This window comes from Eleutherodactylus coqui, chromosome 2 (assembly GCF_035609145.1).
Source record: "Eleutherodactylus coqui strain aEleCoq1 chromosome 2, aEleCoq1.hap1, whole genome shotgun sequence".
Classification (NCBI taxonomy): domain Eukaryota; kingdom Metazoa; phylum Chordata; class Amphibia; order Anura; family Eleutherodactylidae; genus Eleutherodactylus; species Eleutherodactylus coqui.
This window is the reverse complement of record NC_089838.1, coordinates 37,860,464-37,885,661: the sequence shown is the minus strand read 5'-3', so window position 1 is coordinate 37,885,661 and position 25,198 is coordinate 37,860,464. Positions and strand designations below refer to the sequence as shown.

The window sequence follows — 25,198 nt, the reverse complement described above, 5'->3', positions numbered from 1 at the left end:
TACACACTCAATGCAGGCTAAAGGCCCATTTAGACCCAACGATTCTCACTCAAAATTTGCTCAAAGCCAGTTCACAGCTGGATGCAAGCTCTAATCGCGGTGAACAATACAGCTGTTTGCTTATGCAGAACAGCTGTATTGTTCCCCAAGTGATAGTGGTGTTGTCCCGGTCCGCCTTCATAGCTCTTTAGTAGCTACTTAGCTACTATAGACTATGCAAAGTTGATCGCTCAAAACTGTCACTCAAACTATTGTTTGAGTGACTTTTGAGCGATCATCTGTCAGTGTAAATGGGGTCTAAGACATAAGTCTACAGGCTGTTACTTTTTAGGACTATTTATATTGTCCAGTTTATTGTATCCCTGCCTCACACCTTCTTTCACAAGAAAAACTACCTATTGAATTTATTGAATGTTAATTGTCTATTAAGTACCTATACTTCCATAGGATTATAGGACTATAGGATTATTCATATGTGGGGATCATGGAAGAGTTCAACGTTTTTTATCAGTTCTAGTTCTCTGTTTATTTAATCTTGTTTGAAAGCAGCAATCATTGATATCTGTTTGATTCAGTCTTCACATTCTAGTTCATTTATTTAATGTATCAGTCATATAGATATGTCATATGTGTTCAATAAACACATAATCAACCATCAGTTTATCTAACACAATATCAGTGATTTCTGGAAAAACTGGACCAGGCTAGAATAAACAAATGTGATATTTGAATTCTGCATATAGAAATCTACAGAGATCAAATATTATCATGCAGTTAGCAAATTTGATGGAGAGCAGTGATTAGGCTTAGTAGTCAGTGCGACCAATGCAAGATTTTAGGATTTTTTAAAATACAGATCATTGCATAGAAAAATAAATATATTTTTTAAACTTGATTTCTACATTTTCTGATGACACTTTTCCTTTAACTTTATATTACATGTTTTATTACTAATCATATTCTTCCATGTTTACTAGAAGCATTCATTTACCAAGTTTTATAATGTTATATTTCATATCCTATAAGGTATAGTTATATAATACTGACAAACTCAACCAGCCTACAAGTTATTCATTCAGTTGAAGATTTTGAATACTATTTTAAATGGGGTCATCATGAAGCAAATGAAGTATAACATATAATCAGGTTATAATTACAGCACAGATAACGCTGAATTTAGTAATATATGATGTCATCCTGTTTTCAGTGATGGAGATTCCAAAACCAACCTCTGATTCTAATGTGAATGAACCCTAATATCATAAGCAAATAAAAATGGGAGAATAACATAAATCGAAGAGTACATATACATACCGATTGTTTCTCTGCTTGATTCAGATAAGTTGTAGTTCTTACTTTTGAACACTGAGTGGCAATATTAGACTGTGTATTCACTTTTTAACCTAGAAATAAACTCTAGTCTCACTGAATATAGGGAAACATTGCAATATTTCCAGAAGACACACTGCAGTCCGGGCAACAAGGCACATCTTCATAATTCATCTTCCTTTTGAAGAATAATATTGCCTTACATGTGGATTATAGCAAAGGAAACTTCTACATCACAATGAGTTATGCAACGGAACACAGAAGAAAACAGTTGCAACAGATCTATCAGGTATTTTGCTTTATTTTCTTCTCTATCAGTGACACCTATGGCCAGTTACAATATACAGTACTTGAAGAAATGAGGCAGGGATCTGTAATTGGAAATGTGGCAAAGGATCTTGGACTAAATGTAAAGGAATTAGCAGATAGAAAATTCCAGCTTATTTCAAAAGCAAAAATGAAGTATTTCAATATTAATTTGGAAAATGGAGACTTATTTGTAAAAGAGAGAATTGATAGAGAAATATTATGTGAAATTAAACCAAACTGCTTTATAAACCTAGAAGCTGTTATTGAAAATCCTTTGAACTTTTACACAATCACCATTGAAATCCAGGATGTGAATGATAATGCGCCGATATTTTCAAAGAAACATTTTGATTTAGAAATCAGTGAACTGACCTCTCCTGGCGCCCGCTTTGCTTTAGGGAATGCGCAAGATCCTGATTCAGGCATCAATTCAATACAAAGTTATACGCTGAGTGCAAATGAAAATTTTGGCCTTGGGGAGAAAATAACAACAGATGGAATTAAATATCCAGAAATTATACTGGAAAAATCCCTGGACAGAGAGAAACAAAGCTTCTATGAGTTAATATTAACTGCTTTGGATGGAGGTAACCCACAGAAATCAAGTACTGCTACAGTGAAGATTATTGTCCAAGATGTTAATGACAACCTGCCAATGTTTAGTCAAGACACATATCATATAAGGTTACAGGAAAATGCAGCTATTGGATCTCTTGTAATACAATTAAATGCAACTGATGAAGATGAAGGCTCTAATGCTGAAATAACTTATTCTTTTAATCATATTTCTGACAATGCACGCCAATTATTTACTATAGATTCATTAAATGGTGATATAAAAATATTAGGGAAATTGGACTATGAAACATCAGATGCCTATGAAATGACTGTTGAAGCTAAAGATGGTGGAGGTCATGTGGCACATTGCAAGGTGTCGATACAAGTAATTGATGTCAATGACAATGCCCCGGATATAACTGTCACATCTCTCTTAGCATCAATTCCAGAGGACTCAGCACAAGGAACTGTTATAGCATTACTGAATGTCCATGACTTGGACTCTGGGGTGAATAGTGAAGTTCTTTGTCATATCTCAGACACTTTGGCTTTTCAGCTAATTCCATCCTCCAGTAGTTATTATAAACTAGTAACTGCAGGTACCATGGACCGAGAAAGAAATCCTTCCTACAATGTGACAATACAGTGTATGGATAGCGGATCTCCTCCATTGTCTACCAACAAAACCTTTCACCTCAACATCTCAGATGTGAATGACAATGCTCCGGTTTTTGAGAAGATGAACTACATTCTGTATATTGGAGAAAATAATCAACCAGGTACATCAATACAGACTATCCGAGCTTCAGATAGTGATTGTGATGAAAATGGGAAAATTACTTACAGCATTCTAAACAGCAATGTAGAAGAAATTCCAGTGTCATCTTATATCTCCATTAATTCTATAAGTGGAGTTCTCTATGCCCAGAGATCATTTGACTATGAACAGTTGTGGGAATTCCAGTTCCAGGTGATGGCTAAAGACAGTGGATCTCCTCCTCTAAGCAGTAATGTCACAGTGAGGATATGTATCATTGATAAGAATGATAATGCCCCTAAGATCCTCTACCCATCACCAGACACTGAGGGGTCGGCATTGTTTGAGTTTATTCCTCACTCTGCTGAGAAAGGTTATCTAGTCACCAAAGTGATTGCAGTAGACGCTGACTCTGGACACAACGCCTGGCTCTCCTATCACTTACTACAAGCTCCTGATCCAACAATATTCGCCATTGGTCAATATACTGGTGAAATTCGGATTGGACGAGATCTTCAAGACACAGATACCTTAAGACAAAAGATTATGGTTCTGGTGAAGGATAATGGAGTCCCATCTTTGTCATGTACTGTTTCAGTTCATTTAGTTGTGGCTGAAAACTTTCAACAGGTTTTACCAGAAATTAAACGACAACCCAATATATCACATAGTTCTTCCAATGTGACATTCTACTTGGTAGTTTCTATAGGTCTAATTTCAATTTTATTCATTGCAACTGTGTTAATTACTATAATTTTAAAATGCAGGAAAACCAGTATGCCTGCAACCTATGGAACATATGGTAGAAATGTGTATCCTCAGTTCACCCTGGGATGCCCTTCTGAGATCAGTGATACAAGTTTACCTTTCCCATTTTCATATGATGTGTGTGTGACTATGGACTCAAAACAGAATGAAATCGCTTATCTGAAACCAGTACAGAACGTCCCTACAGAGAATCTCATAGACACTGATGACTCAGCAACAGCAAATTATACTTCTCAAACTGATATGCCTTCTGAAAACATTAAAGAGGTATGATTTCAAAATCTTATTAATTACCTATTATCTTATGTCCATTAGTAATGTAGTACAGGTTTACGTAATTTCTAAAATAATTTATTATACGGCTTCTGTTTATAATATGGACTTTACTAAACCACTGATTCCCATATTTAATAAACAAACCAGCCTTTCACATTGACTCAATAACTTTTATAAGACCATATAGTGCAAAAAATGATGAATATTGCATTCATTAAATTAACATATTTTTACAAGCATAGTAACCGCTTTGATAAGCGTACCCCAAGACTGGAACTATTCACTCTTGGTATCAGAAAAAGTTGTTTGATCCATAATTGCTTAACAGGAAAAGTGTGGCAGCATGTTAACCTTTTCCAATCCACTGTCTGACCCCTGAAGACGTTATGATTTAAGGCTGTACAGCTCCGATGTTGGAAGTTGTCCGTCAGGGTTCTCTTACTGTATATTGTCAGCCTCTCTGCTGTCGAAGCCTATCCAATGTGTCACCTCATGCAGTACTGGCTTTAGCCAGCGTATAGTGCCGTTGTGTATCGCCAGAAAAAGAGTAAGCCCCCTAGGAAAATCAGGATACAAATTGGATTAGAAAGGGTTAATACAATATGTAGACAATGATGTGGCTTGTTTTGTGAAAGATAAAATGGATAAATTAGCTAAAAAAAACCATATGACCTTTTGTAAAAGAGGTTTTGTCTATAGAGTAATTTTATATGTACCCTAAATTATGCTCTCGTTAATTTAAAAAAATGTTCACAGCAGTTCTAGGTAAAAAGAATATCTCTTAGGCTGCATTCACACGACCGTATATCGGCTTGGTTTTCACGCCGAGCCGATATATGTCGTCCTCATCTGCAGGGGGGGGAGGGGATGGAAGAGCCAGGAGCAGGAACTGAGCTCCCGCCCCCTCTCTGCCTCCTCTCCTCCCCTCTGCACTATTTGCAATGAAAGGAGGTGGGACAGGGGTGGGGCTATGTTACGAGAGAGGGGGCGGGAGCTCAGTTCCTGCTCCTGGCTCTTCCATCCTTCCCCCCCTGCTGATGAGGATGACGTATATCAGCTTGGCGTGAAAACCGAGCCGATATACAGTCGTGTGAATGCAACCTTACATATAAAAACTGCAGAACATTAATGGTGACCGTGTTGCCTATGAGAGCTAGTCATAATTCAGATATCATTTTGCAGGTGAGATTTTCCAAAGGAGATTTGATCTGTGTTTGGTTGATATATGCTACAAGGAAACCTTTTGTGAGCTTATTTTAATTTAAGGGGTTACTAGAATAGTTTCTTTAGCAAACTATTTCATAAAATATGCTGACACCAATTATAATGAAAACAGCTATAACAATAATCCATGATTGACCATGTACTCATCTGTTGCAAAAAAAAAAAGCACAGTTTGGCTACAAACAAATATACCATTCTGAAGCAAAGATGATTCATTGGAATCTCTGCAAAAACTACCATCTACCCACAACAAAGTAAAAAATGCTGTGGAATTTCTGTGTATAAAGTCTTAACCCACAACATGCCCAATTTGACAATCATTAAAAAGAAAAGGTCACAGTTAGAGATGAGCGATCCTACTCGGTAAAGCAGTTACTCGAGCGAGCATCGCTCTTCTCGAGTAACTGCTTAGTGATCCGAGCAGGTTCGGGTGGGTTGTGGGGGAGCGGAGCGGGAGGAAGAGTGAGAGAGATCTCTCTCTCTCTTCCCCCCGCTCCGCTCCCCCCCCCCCCCCCCACAGCCCACCTGAGCCTGCTCTGATCAGTAAGCGGTTACTCGAGAAAATCGATGCTCGCTCGAGTAACTGGCTTACCGAGTAGGATCGCTCACTTCTAGTTACAGTCCATTGACATTACTATACCCAGAGATGGCAAGGTCAATGACAAACAACAACAGAAAATGTTCAAATATGAAGACTTGAAAGTCGAAATACAGCATCTCTGGCACAAGCCAGCAGTGGTGGTCCTAGTGGTAATCGGCACACTTGACCTTGACCAACACTTGAACCAACTCAATATTCACAAAATTAACACCGGTCAGTTACAAAAAGCCACACTGCTGGATTCTGCATGCATTTCACACTGATATTAAATATCATCCTAAACTCCTTGATAGTTCTCTATGGATTATGAAGATGAACTACCAATCTGTGATTTCATGCTTGTGTTGTACTGCCTTCTTAATAATCCCATAATAATCCCATTTACCTATGTAGTAGCTGAGTATGCTCAAAACTGGAATATAATTGTTAATGATTAAAAAACCTAATTCAATTGTTTACAAGTAATATGTAAGATTTAAATGTTTACTGACTTTTCAAACAAGTTATATGATAGCCGCTGTAATTAATAGCAAAAGTACAGATTACTTGATTTACTAAAAGTGAATTTTTTTTTGCTGAAAAATTACTGGCTACTCGGGGGTTCCTTTCCTGTTAATTTGCTGTCCACTACTTTTGTCATGTGAAGTCTGTTTCTAGTAACAGAGACACCAAGATGGGAATTAGGAACTTTAGGTTGGTGTTGTCTCATTCTACCCATAGAAGGTTATAGAACATATCAGGGAGGAGATAGCTGCTACAAAGGGAAGGAGACTAACACGGACATACTACTGCAGCCAACAGTAAGGCCGCCTGCAGACAGGTGGAATCCCGTGGCGGGATTTCCCGCGGAATTTCCACCCTTGGAAGCTGCCATAGGATTGCGTTAGCAAACGCAATCCTATGCAGGCGGCCACGGTTTGTCCGCGCGAAATCTCGCGCGGAAAACAAACCGCAGCGTGCTCTATTTCTGTGCGGGGCTCACAGAGCTCCGCACAGAAACATCACTCACCGGCCGCCAGCTCTGCTTTGCGCATGCGCCGGCTGCCCGGCAGCCAGCACATGAAAGAGCCGGAGCTGCGGGGCGCGAGTGAGTATGCGCTGCTCTCTGCAGGGGCTCGGGTCGGATCCGACCCAGCCGTCTGCAGGCCGCCTAAGTCAGAATAATTGGGTTGTATTTGAGCTAAATGTCATGGTGTATAATACCATCTTAATGTAATCTTCATTAATGTCTCGCTATGTGTGCTACATTCAAGTGCTTTGTGGGTCACAGATAGAGCTTGCTACCAGTCTTTATCGCTAAATGTTTGGGCCATCCCTCTCACTCTCTTAACAGCTAAGTGTTTTTTGAATATTAGCACAATCATGTAATAAGGTATATATAGGTTTTGACTTTTTAATTCCTTTAGAGAATATTTTGAATATAGTTGGGTTAACCCATAATAGTAGAAGTTAATGCATATTTAAAAAAGGTTGCACTTGTAGCTGCTTGTAAAAGTCCCCTGGAGAAAAAAAATGAGATTCCTCTTGCAGTAAGTGTGAAAGGTTAGAAATACCAAGCAATTCCACTTTCATATATTAAAGTATGGGATAGCATATTGGAGCAAAGCCAAAAAAATATAATCCTTCAGAAGTGCATTCTGGGGTTTTGCATAATCATGGGACTTTTTCCGTGTCTTTTAAGTATCTTTGAGTCAAAGAGGAAAGGTGGGAGGGTAGAGACAAATTCCATAACGGAGTTAAAAGCAGAATCTTAATTGAGATAGGAGACACAGCATAAGCAGTTGACTAATTTATGCAATAAGATGCCTTTTCATCATCCAAGGATACAAAACTGCAGGGGTTTTCGTAGATTCAATATAATGTGCGAGATTTAAGACTTTTCTAGTGTTATCCAAAGCCCATATACCTTTCACGAAACCCACTTGGAAGCTAGTAACTTTGCTTAAATTTTAATGTCAGTATTTAATGATATAGGCTGAAAACTTTTGGAGATATCTGGGCGTTTTCTCGGTTTAGTCTTTTAATGCCCTTTTGATTTTCTTTGATAAAAAAAACCTTTGGTCATCGCTAGTTGGAAGGTTTTGCACATAAATAGAGATAGAGTATCTTAAAAAGTTTTGTAGTAAGCATTTGTAAGTCCTTCCGGTCCTGGTGATTTACTAGATAGTAAGGAGTTGGAGTGTCTTAGCACTTCGGCTACTAATTGGGACATTGAGGATTTCCTTCTGAGCCTCAGAAAGACCAGGTAAATTTATATTTTATAGTATTTTTTTAATCTGCTGTGTTGCACTTGGAAATGTGAAGGAATTATCTTTTAAATTATATAATGTCGAGTAGTACTCTCTAAGAATACGCAAAAGCTTGAGGAAGACCACTACGGCCGAAACGTTGCTGTCTTTGTGATGGGGCAATAAAAGTCTTTGTGCTATTCACATCCATGCATGCTGCCGGCTATTTCTTTTATTGGAGTAGTACTCTCTAAAACTGTTTGCTACATCTCTAGGTTTGTAAGCTTTCCTGTATTATTTTGACCTAGCAAGTATGGGATTTGCGATTTGAGCTGCTGGGCTCTAAGGTGAGAAGACAAATGTTTCCCAGATTTATTATTTAGCAAGTAAGAGTGGGCCTTGATTCTTTTTAATTTCCTCTCAGTGGCTTTGAAGTTTGTGTCTATATTAAAAGAGCTCATCCGTAAGTTAGGTTGTCTGCTGTTGTTTATTTTATATTTGAAGTGCTTTAATTCTATCAAATAGCTAATTTAGAATTTTTGTCCTTTTTTTTTTTACACATAGTGTCCTACCCTAATAAATGAGTCCCTTCTGTATGTCTAATGGGCGTTCCACAGAACATGAAGATTGACATCAGGAGATTCCTTAAGAGTGAAATATTTCATTATATTTCTCTCCAAATTAGATCTATGCGCCACCTACAATAGTAGGAAAGCATTACTTTGCCATAAGTATGTTGGTGATTGGTTATATTGTTCTGCTATAGTCAACAAGAGCTCAACATGATCAATCCAAGTGATCGTCTTTACTGTCGAATCTTGAGAATACAGTGGTATATTTCTATGTACTATGACCATGTCAATCCGCAAGTAGCTATTGTAAACATTTAAGTAGAAGGAATAGTCCATCTCAGACATCAAAAAGTTCCTCCTTCCACCATATGTCGTTTAAGGATTAAACATAATTATGCAACCTGGATGTGGTGTTCATGCCTGCATCTGAGACAATATTAAAATAAAGGCCCATTTACATGGGACGAATGTCGGGCAAATGATGCCTGACACTGGTCCCTGTGTGTACTCGCACCCATGCTGCTACACAGGAGCGAGAATCGCTAGCTCCCTCAGCAGGGCGGCTTGAATGGGTGGAGGAGATTTTACTCCTTGCTCTCCCCTGCCCCTCTTCCATTCACTCAACACAGCGGCCGTTCAGTACTGCACAGCTGCTGTTAACACTGAACGATCATCATGCAGGATTTTATGCAGCTTAAAATCCTGAATGATGATCGTTCAGTGTAAATAGTAGCCATTCAGTACTGAATGACTGCTGTATTAAGTAAATGGAGAGGGGCAGGGAAGAGCGAGGAGTGAAATCTCCTCCAGCCAATCTGGCCCACTGCTGGCCGCTCTGTGAGCCAGCCAGCAATACTCGAATCTTTTGAGATGTGCGGACAGGTACTCGCATAAGGCAATACTTGCTCGAGTAGTTTTCCTGAGCGAGTACGCTCGCTTATCTCTAATAACTGTCCATCACATAGTTGTGAATGAGAAGGAAAATGTAACAGCTTGACCAGACATGGCCAACAAGCACGGGGCTAAAAGTTCTTCAGTGATGGGGATAAAAGTGTTCCAGAGTTTCACAGCAGCAGGGCAGATTTGTCAGTTAGCGTAAGCTTCCCACCTACCACTATTCTGGCTCTTATTGGATGGACTGCTTCAGATCATTAGTAGGTAGGGCGACATGTAATTTTAATAGTCACAGAAGGGTTAATTCCATCATCCAGTGATTTAACCCCAGCAGTAGTGTTGATGCAGGTGATTAGAAAATGTACAGGGAAACCCCACTTATTTGCAAATTTGTCATCTATAAGTATTGTAGTTACAGGAAGCAGTTTTCCACTCTGGGGCAGAGTCACTTCAGATAGATAGATCTGTGAATAGAGACAATGCTTAGTATGGCACTGATAGGGAGCCTAGTTTCCTGGTGGCTTCCAGAAGCTTCTCTTTTACATGGAAGAAGTGCATTCATACCAAAACATCTCTTCACCCATGGTTCACTCAGTGGTTTTAGGACGTGGAAGTCTGTGTGCCCTATCTAAAATAAAGTCATGCAGCGTTTTCATCAGATTTTATAAATATTGCATCAGCTCAGTGGCAGGGATCCCTTTGAACATGACATTCTTGTGGCTTGACCTGTCCTCCAAGTCCGCTACTTTGTTTCTAAGTCGAAGAAATTCTGATTCCATATGTGCATCTATAAGGTTGTTGTGTAAATTCTGTAATTTTATTCTCTACATGAGTGATTCTGCTCTTTGCCTTAGCTATAGCTGAGTTGAGTTGGATGAGCCGGGCAAAGTAGGGCTGTAGAGAAATATGCAGTGCTTTCAGCATAGTTTTCATTGAGGTGTCCATGACTAATGCATCATTACCAAAAATATTGTCAATAATGTGGTGATGTAACTGTAGTAAATGAGTGATCACTCACATCTGTACCAAGTTGTCCCTCCAGAGAGTACAACTTCTGTCTTTGCTTTTCTGGATTAGCAGGGGGGGAAGAGACTGCGTCTGCCATGTGGCTGGGTAGATGATGATGACTGTGTTGTTGTGGAGGCTCCCGTCTGTGTTTCACAGGACTTCCTTTTATATTTGTGAGTGAACTAGCATGGCTTGAATAGGAAGCCCCATGGCTCAGAGTTGTATCTTTGCATCATTTCATTGGAAGGCATTTGCTCCACTGAGCACTGCACAGGTTGAGATGCAGGGGAGCCTCCGTGGGAACTTCCAGCCACTCCATCTTGGTGCCATGCCAGGGACTGAGAAAAGTTAATGAGTGGAGATGAGCGAGTATACTCGCTAAGGCACATTACTCGAGCGAGTAGTGCCTTAGCCGAGTATCTCCCTGCTCGTCTCTAAAGATGCGAGTGACAGGTGAGTTGCGGCGGGGAGCGGGGGGGGAGAGAGAGATCTCCCCTCCATTCCTCCTCGCTCTCCCCCGCCGGCCACCGAATCTTTAGAGACGAGGGGGAGATACTCGGCTAAGGCACTACTCGCTCGAGTAATGTGCCTTAGCGAGTATACTCGCTCATCTCTATTAATGAGCTTCTCCAGTTTGTCTGATGAGTACTTTCCCCTCCGTGTCATCCTGGGCACCTAGACAGCAGGTGAGAGCTATTTGGCTGTGATTTTACCACTTTGGAGTTGCCGTGGAGCCCTGGAGGATCAGGAGCTCTACAGTCAGGCAGCCATTCACTTCAGCAGCCAAGCCATATCCCCGATTACCTGATTTATGCAGGTACTTACATTTGGAAATACACTTTAGGCCCAGTTTTAAGGCATTCACTAGTTTGTAAATATTTGTATAAACATCACATTATAATGAATATACAGAGAGAGAAGCAGAATGTCAAAGATCAGCCTGGCAAGAAGTATCTTCTTTTGTGTCAATAATGGGTTGATTAACAGTGTTAATCAAACAGTGTTTCTCTCCCTCTTTTCAAAAAAGTTCTTCAGTGCCTGCAGTGTGAATTACACAATTTTTATAACTACTGCAGAACATCACATAAGAACCTTCAGGCTTACTTTTTAACCCTTTCCAATCCAATTTGTTTTCTGGTTTTCCAAGGGGGCTTACTCTTTTTCTGCTGTTATACAACAGCGCTATATGCTGGCTAAAGCCAGTACTGCATGAGGTGACACATTGGATAGGCTCCGACAGCAGAGAGGCTGGCAATATACAGTAAGAGAACCCCGGGGGACGTCTTCCAACATCAGAGCTGTAGAGCCTTAAATCATAGCGTCTTCAGACGTCAGAGAGTGGTTTGGAAAGGGTTAAAAAGAGTGAAGAAGTTTCATGTTTATTTTGTATTATTATCTGCTCAAAATTAGAATATTGGAAGCAACTTAGGAGTTCTGTAACCTGTATAAGTAACGGCAGTGTATACATAATGGCCAATAGAGAATACTATAGAAACAAAAACGTATGTAATATATTTGGGTCACGCATGTGACACGGAACTTATTGAGATCTGGGATGAATGGGATTATCTAGTACTTACGTATATCTGGTAAAAGCAATGTTTTTCTTATCAAATTTTAGAAATAGGACACCAGAGATGAGATACTTCAATACTCACAGCTGTCTTGGTTATATGTTTTAAACTAATCTTTTATGAGCTTGTAACATGTATGTAAGTCATTGCTGGTGTAAAGGTTTTAACACAAAATCTGATAAAGGTACCATTATTTGATATGCGCTCAATCCCACCATTACTTGTTTATGTAAATTTGTAATGATAAAGATCTTATGATAATATATAGTAATATTCATATTGCATTGTACACTGTATATTGTAAGCTTACTTACACTGTACAAATGCAGAAACTCTATATATTAAGCTACCATTTGAAATACTTTTCTTAGGTTACTTGCAGTACCTCAGTTTGACCTCTGAGCGCCGCCATTAGACTGTAGTATTTTGTGTTGTAGCTGAATAAGGGAACTAATGCAGCCTCACAGCACAGATCTCTAGAAAATCCTGCATTATTTTTTCACTGCTTCCTGCAACTTGCTTTACTCTAATCTGGTTCATCTTACAATTCTATATTCTTCTATAATTTTTAAAGAAGACCTTCTATCTCTAACAATGACACACAACACGGGATATAAAGGGACACAATGGACAGTGATATGGCAAGTATTATTCTACTTCTCTTCATTTTACTTCAGGGATATCTCAGGCCAATTACAATACTCAATACCTGAAGAGCTGAAAAGGGGATCTGTAGTTGGGAATGTGGCAAAAGACCTTGGATTAAATGTCAAGGAACTTGTGTTTAGGAAATTCCAAATTGTTTCTCATGTTACAAAGCAATATTTCAGCATAAATCTAGAAAATGGAGATTTAATTGTATCAGAGAGAATTGACAGAGAAACATTATGTGGGGCTAAACTGAATTGTTTTCTAAATCTGGAAGCTGTGATTGAAAACCCTTTACATTTTTACACAATTACCATAGAAATCAAGGATGTGAATGATAACGCACCTACATTTTCTAAGACATTTTTTGAAATAAGCATTAGTGAGTCTTCTGTTCCTGGAGTACGTTTTTTATTAGGAAATGCAGAAGATCCAGATCTAGGCACTAATTCTATACAAAGTTATACTCTTAGTGATAATGAATGCTTTAGCCTTGAAGAAAGACTCACTGATGATGGAATTAGAATTCCAGAAATTATACTAGAACAGTCTTTGGATAGAGAAAAGCAAAGTTTGTATGAGTTAATACTAACGGCTTCTGATGGAGGTAAACCTTCCAAAACTGGCACTGCAGTCATAAAAGTCACTGTTCTAGATGTTAATGACAACATTCCAATATTTAACCAGGACAGATATCGTGTAAGCCTACCTGAAAATGCACCTGTAGGCTTCTTAGTGGTTCATTTACAGGCAACTGATGAAGATGAGAGCTTATATGGCCTTGTATCTTATTCTTTTAGCCACATCACAAAAAATGCAGACCAAATATTTTCTATTGATTCATCAAAAGGTGATATCAACACAATAGCAACTTTAGATTATGAAGCATCAGATAGTTATGAAATGACTGTTGAAGCTAAAGATGGTGGAGGTCTTGTCACACATTGCAAGGTGTCCATACAAGTGATTGATGTGAATGATAACGCTCCGGATATAACAGTTACCACTCTTGCAACAACAATGCCGGAAGCTTCTCCACCTGGAACTGTCATAGCAATAATTAATGTTCGTGATTTGGATTCTGGTCTCAATAGTGATGTGGTATGTCAGATCTCAGACATAAAGGGTTTTCAACTGTTACCATCCTCCAGCAAGTACTATAAACTGGTAACTGCAGTTAGCATGGACCGAGAAAGGACTTCTGTATATAATGTTACAATTCAGTGCATGGATAAAGGATCTCCTCCACTGTCCACCAATAAAACCATTCAGCTGACTATTTCAGATGTGAATGACAACGCTCCAGTCTTTGAGAGAATGAAGTACACTGTGTACATTATAGAAAACAATCAACCTGGGACTTCGATACAAAGTATTCTTGCTTCAGATCTTGATGAAGGTGATAATGGGAAAATCACATACAGCATCGTGAACAGCAACATAGATGATATTCCAGTATCCTCATATGTTTCCATCAACTCAATGACTGGAGTTCTCTATGCCCAGAGATCATTTGACTATGAACAGTTGCGGGAATTCCAGTTCCAGGTGATGGCTAAAGACAGTGGATCTCCTCCTCTAAGCAGTAATGTCACAGTGAGGATATGTATCATTGATAAGAATGATAATGCCCCTAAGATCCTCTACCCATCACCAGACACTGAGGGATCGGCATTATTTGAGTTTATTCCTCACTCTGCTGAGAAAGGTTATCTAGTCACCAAAGTGATTGCAGTGGACGCTGACTCTGGACACAACGCCTGGCTCTCCTATCACTTACTACAAGTTCCTGATCCATCCTTGTATGGAATTGGTCAGCATACTGGTGAAGTAAAGATTGCGAGAGATCTTCAAGATGCTGACAATTTAAGGCAGAAGCTTGTGGTTCTGGTGAAGGATAACGGAGCCCCATCTCTGTCATCTACAGTTACTTTAAACTTAGTCGTGGCCGAGAATTTTCAACAAGTTGTACCAGAGATAATAAAACAACCGTCAAATTCAGAGAAACCATTCCACGTAACTTTCTATCTAGTTATATCCATAGCTCTGATTTCATGTTTATTCATTATAACTGTTATTATTACCGTCATCTTCAAATGCAGAAAAGCCGACACCCCAATAACCTATGGAGCATATAGCAGAAATATTTATCCTCAGTTCACGCTGGGATGTCCATCTGAGATCAGTGATACAAGTTTACCTTTCCCATTCTCATATGATGTGTGTGTGACTATGGACTCAAAGCAGAATGAAATTGCTTATCTGAAACCAGTGCAGAACGTCCCTACAGAGAATCTCATAGACACTGAGGATTCGACAGCAGTGAACGATTCGGCAAACACTAATTTGCCCTCCAGCAATATTGATCAGGTATTTGTTTATTAGAATTAAAATTTATGTCATTTTTATCATAGAAATAAAGATAACAATAGTGCAAGGTTAAAACTGCAACCTTAAAGCCAAAGAGCCACCCCGCCGTCAGCCTTGTATAGCCTTGTTTCATACTTGCACTCATAAGAGTTATGTAACATTAGATGTACAGTACAGAATAATGCTATGTATGTGATTCTTGAAATTGTGTCAACATAAAATATGATAAGTGTCAAAGTTTAAAGGTTGCTATAGAGTAACAGAGTACTGAATGTCCCATGTCCAGACAGATGGATCGGGCACAATGGCGGTATATAATATGCTTTATTGAAGTACATAAAACAAAGCGTTTTGAATGCGGACAAGATTCTTCCTCAGGTACAAGTACTAATTAGTACCTGAGATAGAACCTTGTCCATATTCGTTATGCATTGTTTCATGTACTTGAATAAGGGATATTCGTATATCCGTAAGATGAAAAAAGTTGCCCGCGCTCTCAGGACCTGAACACCAGGGTCAGGCTGCAAACATCACTCGCTTCAAAGTTTTATTGATACACTCTGTGCATACTCATACATTGTGCTTGATAAAGTCGTTAGGTATGACAAAATGCGTTGCACTGAGTATGCACAGAGTGTATCAATAAAACTTTGAAGCGAGTGATGTTTGCAGCCTGACCCTGGTGTTCAGGTCCTGAGAGCGCGGGCAACTTTTTTCATCTTACGGATATACGAATTGCCTTCGAGTGGGTCCTGCAATTCAGCAGGACACAGGAGCCCAGCAGCCTAACGGACGAACCAGGGGATTTACATACTAACGAGGAAGTGGAGGTGTTGGTGAGGCCTCCTAACAGGGGTACTCGCCAAACACCGGGTGAGTCCATCTAATTTTCTCTTGGCTATAGCACTCCCTTAGAGTGTTATATCTATTATAATTTTATAACTCCTAGTCCACACCGGTAGCGCTTCCCTGACGTGTGTTTGTGAATAAAGGATATGATATACCACTAGTATAGCCAATCTATCCTACAATATCTGAACTAGAGCATTCAGTACTCCATTTCTCTATAGCATCTATATGATCACCTTCTGTACTGGCTGTGTTTGGGATCTGTGGAGTAGGTGGCAGTCCTAGAAATACATTTTCATGGTACAGCAGCATTGTGTGAGCGCATATAGAGGGAAAATATTCAGTTTTGTACATATCAAGGTGATTTTCTGAAAACTAAAAAGAGAGGCATCAAATTAATTTATTTGTAATGAAGAATAGTATTGAGCAATCGTGAAGGGGAGCCATGACTTGGAGTATCTTATATAACTGAGAAAAGATGGGCCTGATGATCGGCTCATTTCACTCTGCTGTCTTATAAAATTATAATATATAAAGTTATTTAAAAAACCATAATTGAAATGGTTCTCATCAGACGACCCTTTTTCATGTGTCATGTTTGGGCACCTTCTAGTAGGAAAAGATAAGAGTGAAGTCAAATAGAGATATTGGTACGAGAAGATTGCAGGGTTCTTACTTGTAGTAAATTACTGGCATGTGTTGACGCTATGTTATTTGGTATTTTGCTGCTCACATGGAGCTAATGGTTGTCTCCATGAACTTAGTTGTACGTCTTATCAGCTTGTCCAAGGGAAATATCAACTGCAACATAAAATTTGTCCAAACCAGATAAATCCCTGCAAAGTTTTTATTTATTTAAAGAAGTTATCTAGGGAAAAACAATTTTTGAAAAGTGGGCTGAAGTGCTGTATAAACATAAAAGAAGGTATGCACACTTGATCCCTGGCCACTCCTGTTCTACCAGAGCCTTGCCCATGCTGCTCTCCACTTGCTGCTGCAGCAGCGATGTTGTCCCAAAGCAGCTATATGTGGCCGCACACGTGATCACCAGCCAAAATGAGCTGTTGATTGACTGCAGCAGTCATATGTCCCTGATGTTGGTGACATCATCACTGAAGCAGAAAATAGAGAGCAGCGGGGGATCGGGCTTTGATGGAATGGGAGTGGTGAGGGATAAGGTAAGATGGGCATACCTTCTTTTTTGGTTGTGCTGCGTTGTGAGCAGGTTTCCAAAAATGTTTTTTTGCCTGAGTAACCCCTTCTAATAAATATACAAAATGTAAGCCTTTCATTTCAAGAATTAATCAATTGTTATTAATAATAATCTGTTTTTATATAGTGCTTACAAAAACAGGAGAATACAGAAAGACAGACGTACAAAAATACATAAAACCACGGTTACATGTAGTAATAAGTTGGTGGAAACAGTAGGGGTGAGGGTCCTGCTCCAACGAACTTACATACTACAAATAATGGGGTGATACAGAAGGTAAAGGGGCTGGAGATGTGCATGGTATGGTGAGGTGGAGATGTGCACGGTATGGTGAGGTGGAGAGTGAGGGATGCTATACACATAGACAATGGTCAGACTCAAGCTGTGTAGTGGCTGAATCGGTACGACTGTAGGGGGCGGTTGATAGCAGCTAGCAGGGATTGCAGTCAGTAGGACAGGGAGCATGTTATCAGGCAGCATACAGAGGGGTTTGGTTTAGGGAATGTGGTATGCCTCCCTGAAATGCAGCGTGTTTAGAGCACGCCTCACGCCCTGTGCGTCAGGGATTGCCCGGATAGTTTTTAGTAGTGCGTTCCAGAGGACTGGTGCTGCTCTGGAGAAGTTTTGGGGCGGGAATGAGAGGTTCGAATGAAAGGGGCAGTCTGATTTTGGTAATGCAGCGAAGGGCACGAGCTGGGTGGGGATTGAGATGAGGGAGGCAATGTAGGGTTGTGCTGTGGTGAGTTTTATGGATGAAGGTACTGAGTTTAAATTGAATTCTGTATTTAATAGGCAGCCAATGCAGTGTAGGTTTTGTAGATGTACATTGGAGAATTATCAATATGAAAGTTCATAATAATGCAGATCTATCATCAGTCACTACATATGTATAAACTACCTGAAATCCTTGGTCATATTATTGAATAGTATAGTGAATAAGAAAATAGCCTTATGCCCCTGGAGCTGGATTGGATTCGAGTTCATACTGTGTGATTCTACAGACAAGCCCTCAATGCAATTTGTTATTAGATAAGCTTGTAATTGCAGGTACACCTTCCATTGATTTCAAAGAGTGCTGCACTTGCAATTACGAGCACTAGCCACTACACAGGGGTTGGAACACAGCTTCCTCTTCAACACCAGCATATGCCAGCTGGAGCTGCCTGGAAAACCCCTTTAAATGCCGCTGTCAGAATTAATAGCGACATTTACAGGGTTAACAGCTGCGGAGTGAGGTAGGAGCTTTCAAAATGTTGATCCAGGGATTATTCTGACTGCCATTATGGAGTCGGGAAGGGATTTTCTTCCCTAAATGGGCTAAATTGGCTTTTGCCTCATTGGTTTTTTTTTGCCTTGCTCTGAATCAACAAGGGGGTGGATCAGGATGAACTGGATGGACATTGTCTCCCTTCAGCCTAATATACTATGTTACTATGATCGGTGGTAGTGCTAATCACGGCTGTGGGGGATGGGTATTTCCATCACAGACTCGTGATCCATATAAACCCTGCAAACTCAGGACGCAACTGTGCATCATGTGGTGTTAAGGGTTAAAGAATAACTCATGTGCCAGTTGTTTTCTGCTGACCTCACATATATTTTTTAATCTATCTTATTATATAGAGAGACTTTTCATCCTATTTAATAATCTAGTTGCCTGCATCTGAACCCTTTCAAGCTCTTTTATATTCTTTCTAGGATGTGGAGCTAAAAATGTAATCCCATACTCACAATATGGTCTTACAAGGGATCAATATGTGGTAATATCACATAGAGAACATGGGGTTTTACACCCCTTTTAATGCTCCCTGTAACTTAACTCACATTTGCAGCTGTTGCGTGACATTGACCACTGCTGCGTAGCTCACATGTAATCAGAATACATGTCTTTCTCTTGTTCTTTGTCCCAGTTTTATTCTGCTTAGTATATTTTCAGTAATGCAATTACTGTGGCCTACATATATTACTTTTCAACAGTAATATACATTTCAACATTAAAATTAATCTTTTTTTTATTTTGAAGCATAGTTCCTTATTTCTTAATACATTTATTCTATTCTTTTATTGGATAAATCTTTTTTGCATTTGGTTAAACAATCGGCCAATTTACAGCATAGTTTTATTACTTTTTGTATACATTTGTAGTACAAATGAATATGTGAAACCTTATAAAATGTCATATTTGACGACAGTGGTATCATCTTAACCTTCCAGCAGCCTTTAGTTCCAATTTCCGCGTATAGATGCTCTCTCCATATATTAAGAAACCTTCTCAGTCAGCACAAAATCTGTCTAGAGTAAGGGCTCAGTCACGCGGGCGCCGATGCGCCTGTGTTACTGCACGATAAGACCGCCATTGCCGGCCATGTGTTCTATCTGCCGGACGGTGCGGAGAGTCATCCGCACCGGCAGCGTAGCCATCTTACCCTGCAGAAACACAGGCGTATCGGCGCCCGTGTGACTGAGACCTAAAACAGTAAATAGAGTAAGGCCAATTTCACATCTGGGTCAGAACCTTCTGTCATATTAGCGGCTGCAAATACCAGAAGAAAAAGTGATGTATGCAGTGCTTCTTGTTCAGTCCCAAAACTGTCCAGATAGGCTGAAAGTGGGCGGACTCCATTATAGTCAATGGGATCTGCTCGGTGCTGTTCGCTTCCATCCAGAGACAAAACTTTTTGGCTTTGGGGAATTCCCCTTTCTTGCTCCCTGGACGAAGGAGGAAAGCACCCTAAGAGAGTGAGGGCTAATAAAACTGAATCTTGTCGTTCATTGCTTTATTAAAAAGTAAGGGAGAGAGAGGAGAGGGAGAAGCAAGGGAGACAACTCATTGGCCCAGCGCCCAAAGCTCACCCACTTGGTAAACATATAATTTACAGAAACTAGTAAAAAGAAGAAAACAAGACCCAATATATGCAGATTGGACGGTGCCAGGACAAGGAATATGCAACTTTTGCAGCTACACAAGGTACAATAAATAAGGAGAACAGCTACAGCTGATTTTTTTTTATTCACTATGTAACCAGTATATATAAGTGGGCTAGTGTTATCTCGATTAGTTATTTCTTTCTTTCTGAAATTTCTGGCCTTTCGCCTCAGATAGTCATGTGATCTTAATTCTGACCAGCTTAGATCTACTTGGGGTTATGTGTTCAGTTTCTAGTCATTTTCTCAGTCTGTGTGAGCAGAGATCCCCAACTCCAGTCCTATGGGACCACCAACAGGTCATGTTTTCAGGATATCCTATAGTGAGAACACATGTGGCAATGTCTGAGGCACCGGCAATAATTACATCACCTGTGCAACACTGAGGAAATCCTGAAAACATGACCTGTTGAGTCCCTGAGGACTGGAGTTGGGGAACCCTGGCCTAGAGGGTGCACAAATACTTTCCCCACAATTACTGATGATGATCAGACAGCTATAGTAGAGGAGAACACAGATCCTCCTCCTGACTGTATACTTATGGTCTGCACCTTATTTAAGTAAATATATAGAATGCACATGGTAAAGGTGGTGTTGCAGAGATGGTGCAGGCTGTAGCTGATCATGTAATGCTGTGCTGATGCATGATGGAATTGATGTGAAAATGAAAGCAACATCAAGATGGAACCTAATAAGCATCAGACTGGCGGTTGCACTGCATGAAAGTCACTACAATAGACAGTGGAGACCTCTAGAGTGTGACAGGCAATTGGGTAAAGGAGGCAGAGATGGAAAATGTGTTTTTGCTGAAGAGGCCTTTTAAATGTCTTTGTACAGCCATCGTATCTGTGCTGCTAATAGAGTTTTAGGTTATTTCTTAAAGATATGTTTCCTTCAAAACAGACCAGTCAGCAAATGTCTACAGACTCTGACTCTGTCCAAGCAGTGTTCTCAGTATGAGATAGTTTAAGCATTGGTGTAAGTATAGGAGATGCAGGGGAACCTTAGGGACCCATAAGGCCTTTCTTCTCCATATAGGTAGACCCAGTACTATGAATAAAGCATTATAGTTGGGGGCCTTGTTACAGGTTTGGCATTGGGGCCCAGGAGCTTCAAGTTACGCCTCTGCGTTAAGGGGTTAAAAGAAGTTGGGGGGCCCCAATATAAACTTTTGCACTAGGGCCCATGAGCCTTTAGCTACATCCCTGAGTTTAGGGATATATGTTCTATTGACAAGTGTAACCATAACATCTATTTAGTCATACATTTCCAGGAGTGATAACAGAGGAACAGCTCAATGCAGATTTCCTAAAAAGGTATTCCCAATATTGAGAATATATGTCAGGACAGGAGACAAGTCTGCTTAAAGACGTACAAAACTAAAATACTAAAAGAAACTACTAATCTGATTATCTGTAGTTGGTTGGCTGTCTTATATGTCAATTTTTTGTACAGTACTATACGGCATTTTTGGCAAAATACATATTTAAATAATGTAATTAGCCATAGGACACATTTTTACTATTGGTGTCTTTCCAGGGGTTGAACTGTAAATGGTATAAGCTGAGAAATAGTAGAGTAGTTATGTCAGCTACAGAAACTACCTATATAATGAAAACAGTTCAGTTGTGTAAAGCAAAATCTACCAAAAGCAGCTTTTAGCCAGAGACTTGCAGTACCTCAATTTGAACTCTGAGCGCCGCCATTAGACTGTAGTATTTTGCATTGTAGCTGAATAAGGGAACTAATGCAGCCTCACAGCACAGATCTCTAGAAAATCCGGCATTTCTTTAGTGCATTCTGCAATTTGCTTTACTCTCATTTCCTTCTCAAGACTCGCCTGGAATCTTACAATTCTATAACATTCAGGACTTTTAAAAGAACTCATATTTCTAATAATGAAAGATCACACAGGATATGGGACACAATGGACAGTGATATGGCAAGTATTACTCTGTTTCTCTTCATTTTACTTCAATGATGTTTTAAGCCAATTGCAATACTCAATGCCTGAAGAAATGAAAAAGGGAACTGTTGTTGGGAATGTGGCCAAAGATCTTGGACTGAATGTCAAGGAACTTGCTGCTAGAAAATTTCAAATTGTTTCTCATGATGCAAAGAAATTCTTCAGTGCAAACTTAGAAAATGGAGATTTAATTGTATCAGAGAGAATTGACAGAGAAACCTTATGTGAGGCTAAACTGAGCTGCTTCATAAATCTGGAAGCTGTGATTGAAAACCCTTTGAACTTTTACACAATTACTGTAGAAATCCAGGATGTGAATGATAATGCACCTTCATTTTCTAAGAAATATTTTGAAATAGGGATCAGCGAATCTTCAGTTCTTGGAGTACATTTTCCATTAGGAAATGCAGATGATCCCGATATAGGCACAAATTCTATACAAAGCTATACTCTTAGTGACAGTGAGCACTTTAGTCTAAGTGAAAAAACTATGAAGAATGGGATAAACTACGCAGAAATCAAACTAGAAAAATCACTAGACAGGGAAAAGCAAAGTTCCTATGAGTTAATATTAACGGCTTCTGATGGGGGTAAACCTCCTAAAACTGGCACTGCCAAAATTAAGATCACAGTTCAAGATGTTAATGATAACTTTCCAGCATTTGCCCAGGACACATATCACATAAGATTACCTGAGAATGCACCTATTGGTTTTCTAGTGGGCAATTTAAATGCAACTGATGAAGATGAAGGTGCAAATGGCTTAATATCGTATTCCTTCAGCCATATACCTAAAAATGCCAATCAAATATTCTCTATAGATTCAGCAAAAGGTGTCATTACGATAGTAGGGAGTTTAGACTATGAAGTGTCAGATAGCTATGAAATGACTGTTGAAGCTAAAGATGGTGGAGGTCAGGTGGCACATTGCAAGGTGTTAATACAAGTAACTGATGTCAATGATAATGCTCCGGATATAACAGTTACTACTTCTAAAGCAACAATTTCAGAGGCTTCTCCAGCTGGAACCATCATAGCAATAATTAATGTCCGTGATTTGGATTCTGGGATGAATGGGGAGATTCTTTGTGTGGTCTCAGAAATAAAGGACTTTCAACTGTTACCATCCTCCAACAACTACTATAAACTTGTAACTGCAGTTAGCATGGACCGAGAAATGAATTCTGTATATAATGTTACAATTCAGTGCATGGATAAAGGATCTCCGCCACTGTCCACCAATAAAACCATTCAGTTGACTATTTCAGATGTGAATGACAACGCTCCAGTTTTTGAGAGAATGAAGTACACTGTGTACGTTATAGAAAACAATCAACCTGGGACTTCGATACAAAGTATTCTTGCTTCAGATCTTGATGAAGGTGATAATGGGAAAATCACATACAGCATTGTGAACAGCAACATAGATAATATTCCAGTATCCTCATATGTTTCCATTAACTCAATGACTGGAGTTCTCTATGCCCAGAGATCATTTGACTATGAACAGTTGCGAGAATTCCAGTTCCGGGTGATGGCTAAAGACAGTGGATCTCCTCCTCTAAGCAGTAATGTCACAGTGAGGATATGTATCATTGATAAGAATGATAATGCCCCTAAGATCCTCTACCCATCACCAGACACTGAGGGATCGGCATTGTTTGAGTTTATTCCTCACTCTGCTGAGAAAGGTTATCTAGTCACCAAAGTGATTGCAGTAGACGCTGACTCTGGACACAACGCCTGGCTCTCCTATCACTTACTACAAGTTCCTGATCCATCCTTGTATGGGATTGGTCAGCATACTGGTGAAGTAAAGATTGCGAGAGATCTTCAAGATGCAGACAATTTAAGGCAGAAGCTTGTGGTCCTGGTGAAGGATAACGGAGCCCCATCTCTGTCATCTACAGTTACTTTGAACTTAGTTGTGGCCGAGAATTTTCAACAAGTTGTACCAGAGATAAGAAAACAACCGTCGAATTCAGAGAAACCATTCCACGTAACTTTCTATCTGGTTATATCCATAGCTCTGATTTCATGTTTATTTATTATAACTGTTATTATTACCGTCATCTTCAAATGCAGAAAAGCCGACACCCCAATAACCTATGGAGCATATAGTAGAAATGTGTATCCTCAGTTCACGCTGGGATGTCCTTCTGAGATCAGTGATACAAGTTTGCCTTTCCCATTCTCATATGATGTGTGTGTGACTATGGACTCAAAGCAGAATGAGATCGCTTATCTGAAACCATTGCAGAACGTCCCTACAGAGAATCTCATAGACACTGAGGACTCGCCAGCAGTGAACGATTCAGCAAACACTAATTTGCCCTCCGGCAATATTGATCAGGTATTTGTTTATTAGAATTAAAATTTATGTCATTTTTATCATAGAAATAAAGATAACCATAGTGCAAGGTTAAAACTGCAACCTTAAAGCCAAAGAACCACCCCGCCGTCAGCCTTGTATAGCCTTGTTTCATACTTGCACTCATAAGAGTTATGTAACATTAGATGTACAGTACAGAATAATGCTATGTATGTGATTCTTGAAATTGTGTCAACATAAAATATGATAAGTGTCAAAGTTTAAAGGTTGCTATAGAGTAACAGAGTACTGAATGTCCCATGTCCAGACAGATGGATCGGGCACAATGGCGGTATATAATATGCTTTATTGAAGTACATGAACCAAAGCGTTTTGAATGCGGACAAGATTCTTCCTCAGGTACAAGTACTAATTAGTACCTGAGATAGAACCTTGTCCATATTCGTTATGCGTTGTTTCATGTACTTGAATAAAGGATATGATATACCATTACTATACCCAATCTATCCTACAATATCTGCACTAGAGCATTCAGTACTCCATTTCTCTATAGCATCTATATGATCACCTTCTGTACTGGCTGTGTTTGGGATCTGTGGAGTAGGTGGCAGTCCTAGAAATACATTTTCATGGTACAGCAGCATCGTGTGAGCGCACATACAGGGAAAATATTCCGTTTTGTACATATCAAGGTGATTTTCTGAAAACTAAAAAGAGAGGCATAAAATTAATTTATTTGTAACAAGGAATAGTATTGGGCAATCGTGAAGGGGAGCCATGACTTGGCGTATCTTATA

At 39.5% G+C, this 25,198-nt stretch overlaps 2 protein-coding genes across 2 annotated transcripts; both read left to right on the top strand.

Moving 5' to 3' along the window:
- The first annotated feature begins 1,567 nt into the window (after positions 1-1,567).
- LOC136609935 (uncharacterized) lies at positions 1,568-21,063 on the top strand. The gene is made up of 6 exons (XM_066589214.1): positions 1,568-1,808; positions 2,148-3,988; positions 5,837-6,035; positions 7,986-8,067; positions 12,776-15,116; positions 21,007-21,063. Exons 1-6 carry the CDS (start codon positions 1,568-1,570, stop codon positions 21,061-21,063), a joined length of 4,761 nt encoding a protein of 1,586 aa, XP_066445311.1.
- A 938-nt stretch (positions 21,064-22,001) lies between these two features.
- On the top strand, positions 22,002-24,437 carry LOC136609934 (protocadherin gamma-B7-like). Its single transcript, XM_066589213.1, has one exon. It carries the CDS (start codon positions 22,002-22,004, stop codon positions 24,435-24,437), a length of 2,436 nt encoding a protein of 811 aa, XP_066445310.1.
- Positions 24,438-25,198: the final 761 nt, after the last annotated feature.

Excerpts from the sequence above, each read along its gene's own strand:
- LOC136609934 (XM_066589213.1), top strand. The coding sequence starts at position 22,002 with ATGAAAGATCACACAGGATATGGGACACAATGGACAGTGATATGGCAA.
- LOC136609935 (XM_066589214.1), top strand. The coding sequence starts at position 1,568 with ATGAGTTATGCAACGGAACACAGAAGAAAACAGTTGCAACAGATCTAT. Across the intron at positions 1,809-2,147 it reads GAAGTATTTCAATATTAATT|CAGAAATTATACTGGAAAAA; the intron begins TGGAAAATGGAG and ends GAATTAAATATC. Across the intron at positions 8,068-12,775 it reads CTGAGCCTCAGAAAGACCAG|GGATATCTCAGGCCAATTAC; the intron begins GTAAATTTATAT and ends ATTTTACTTCAG.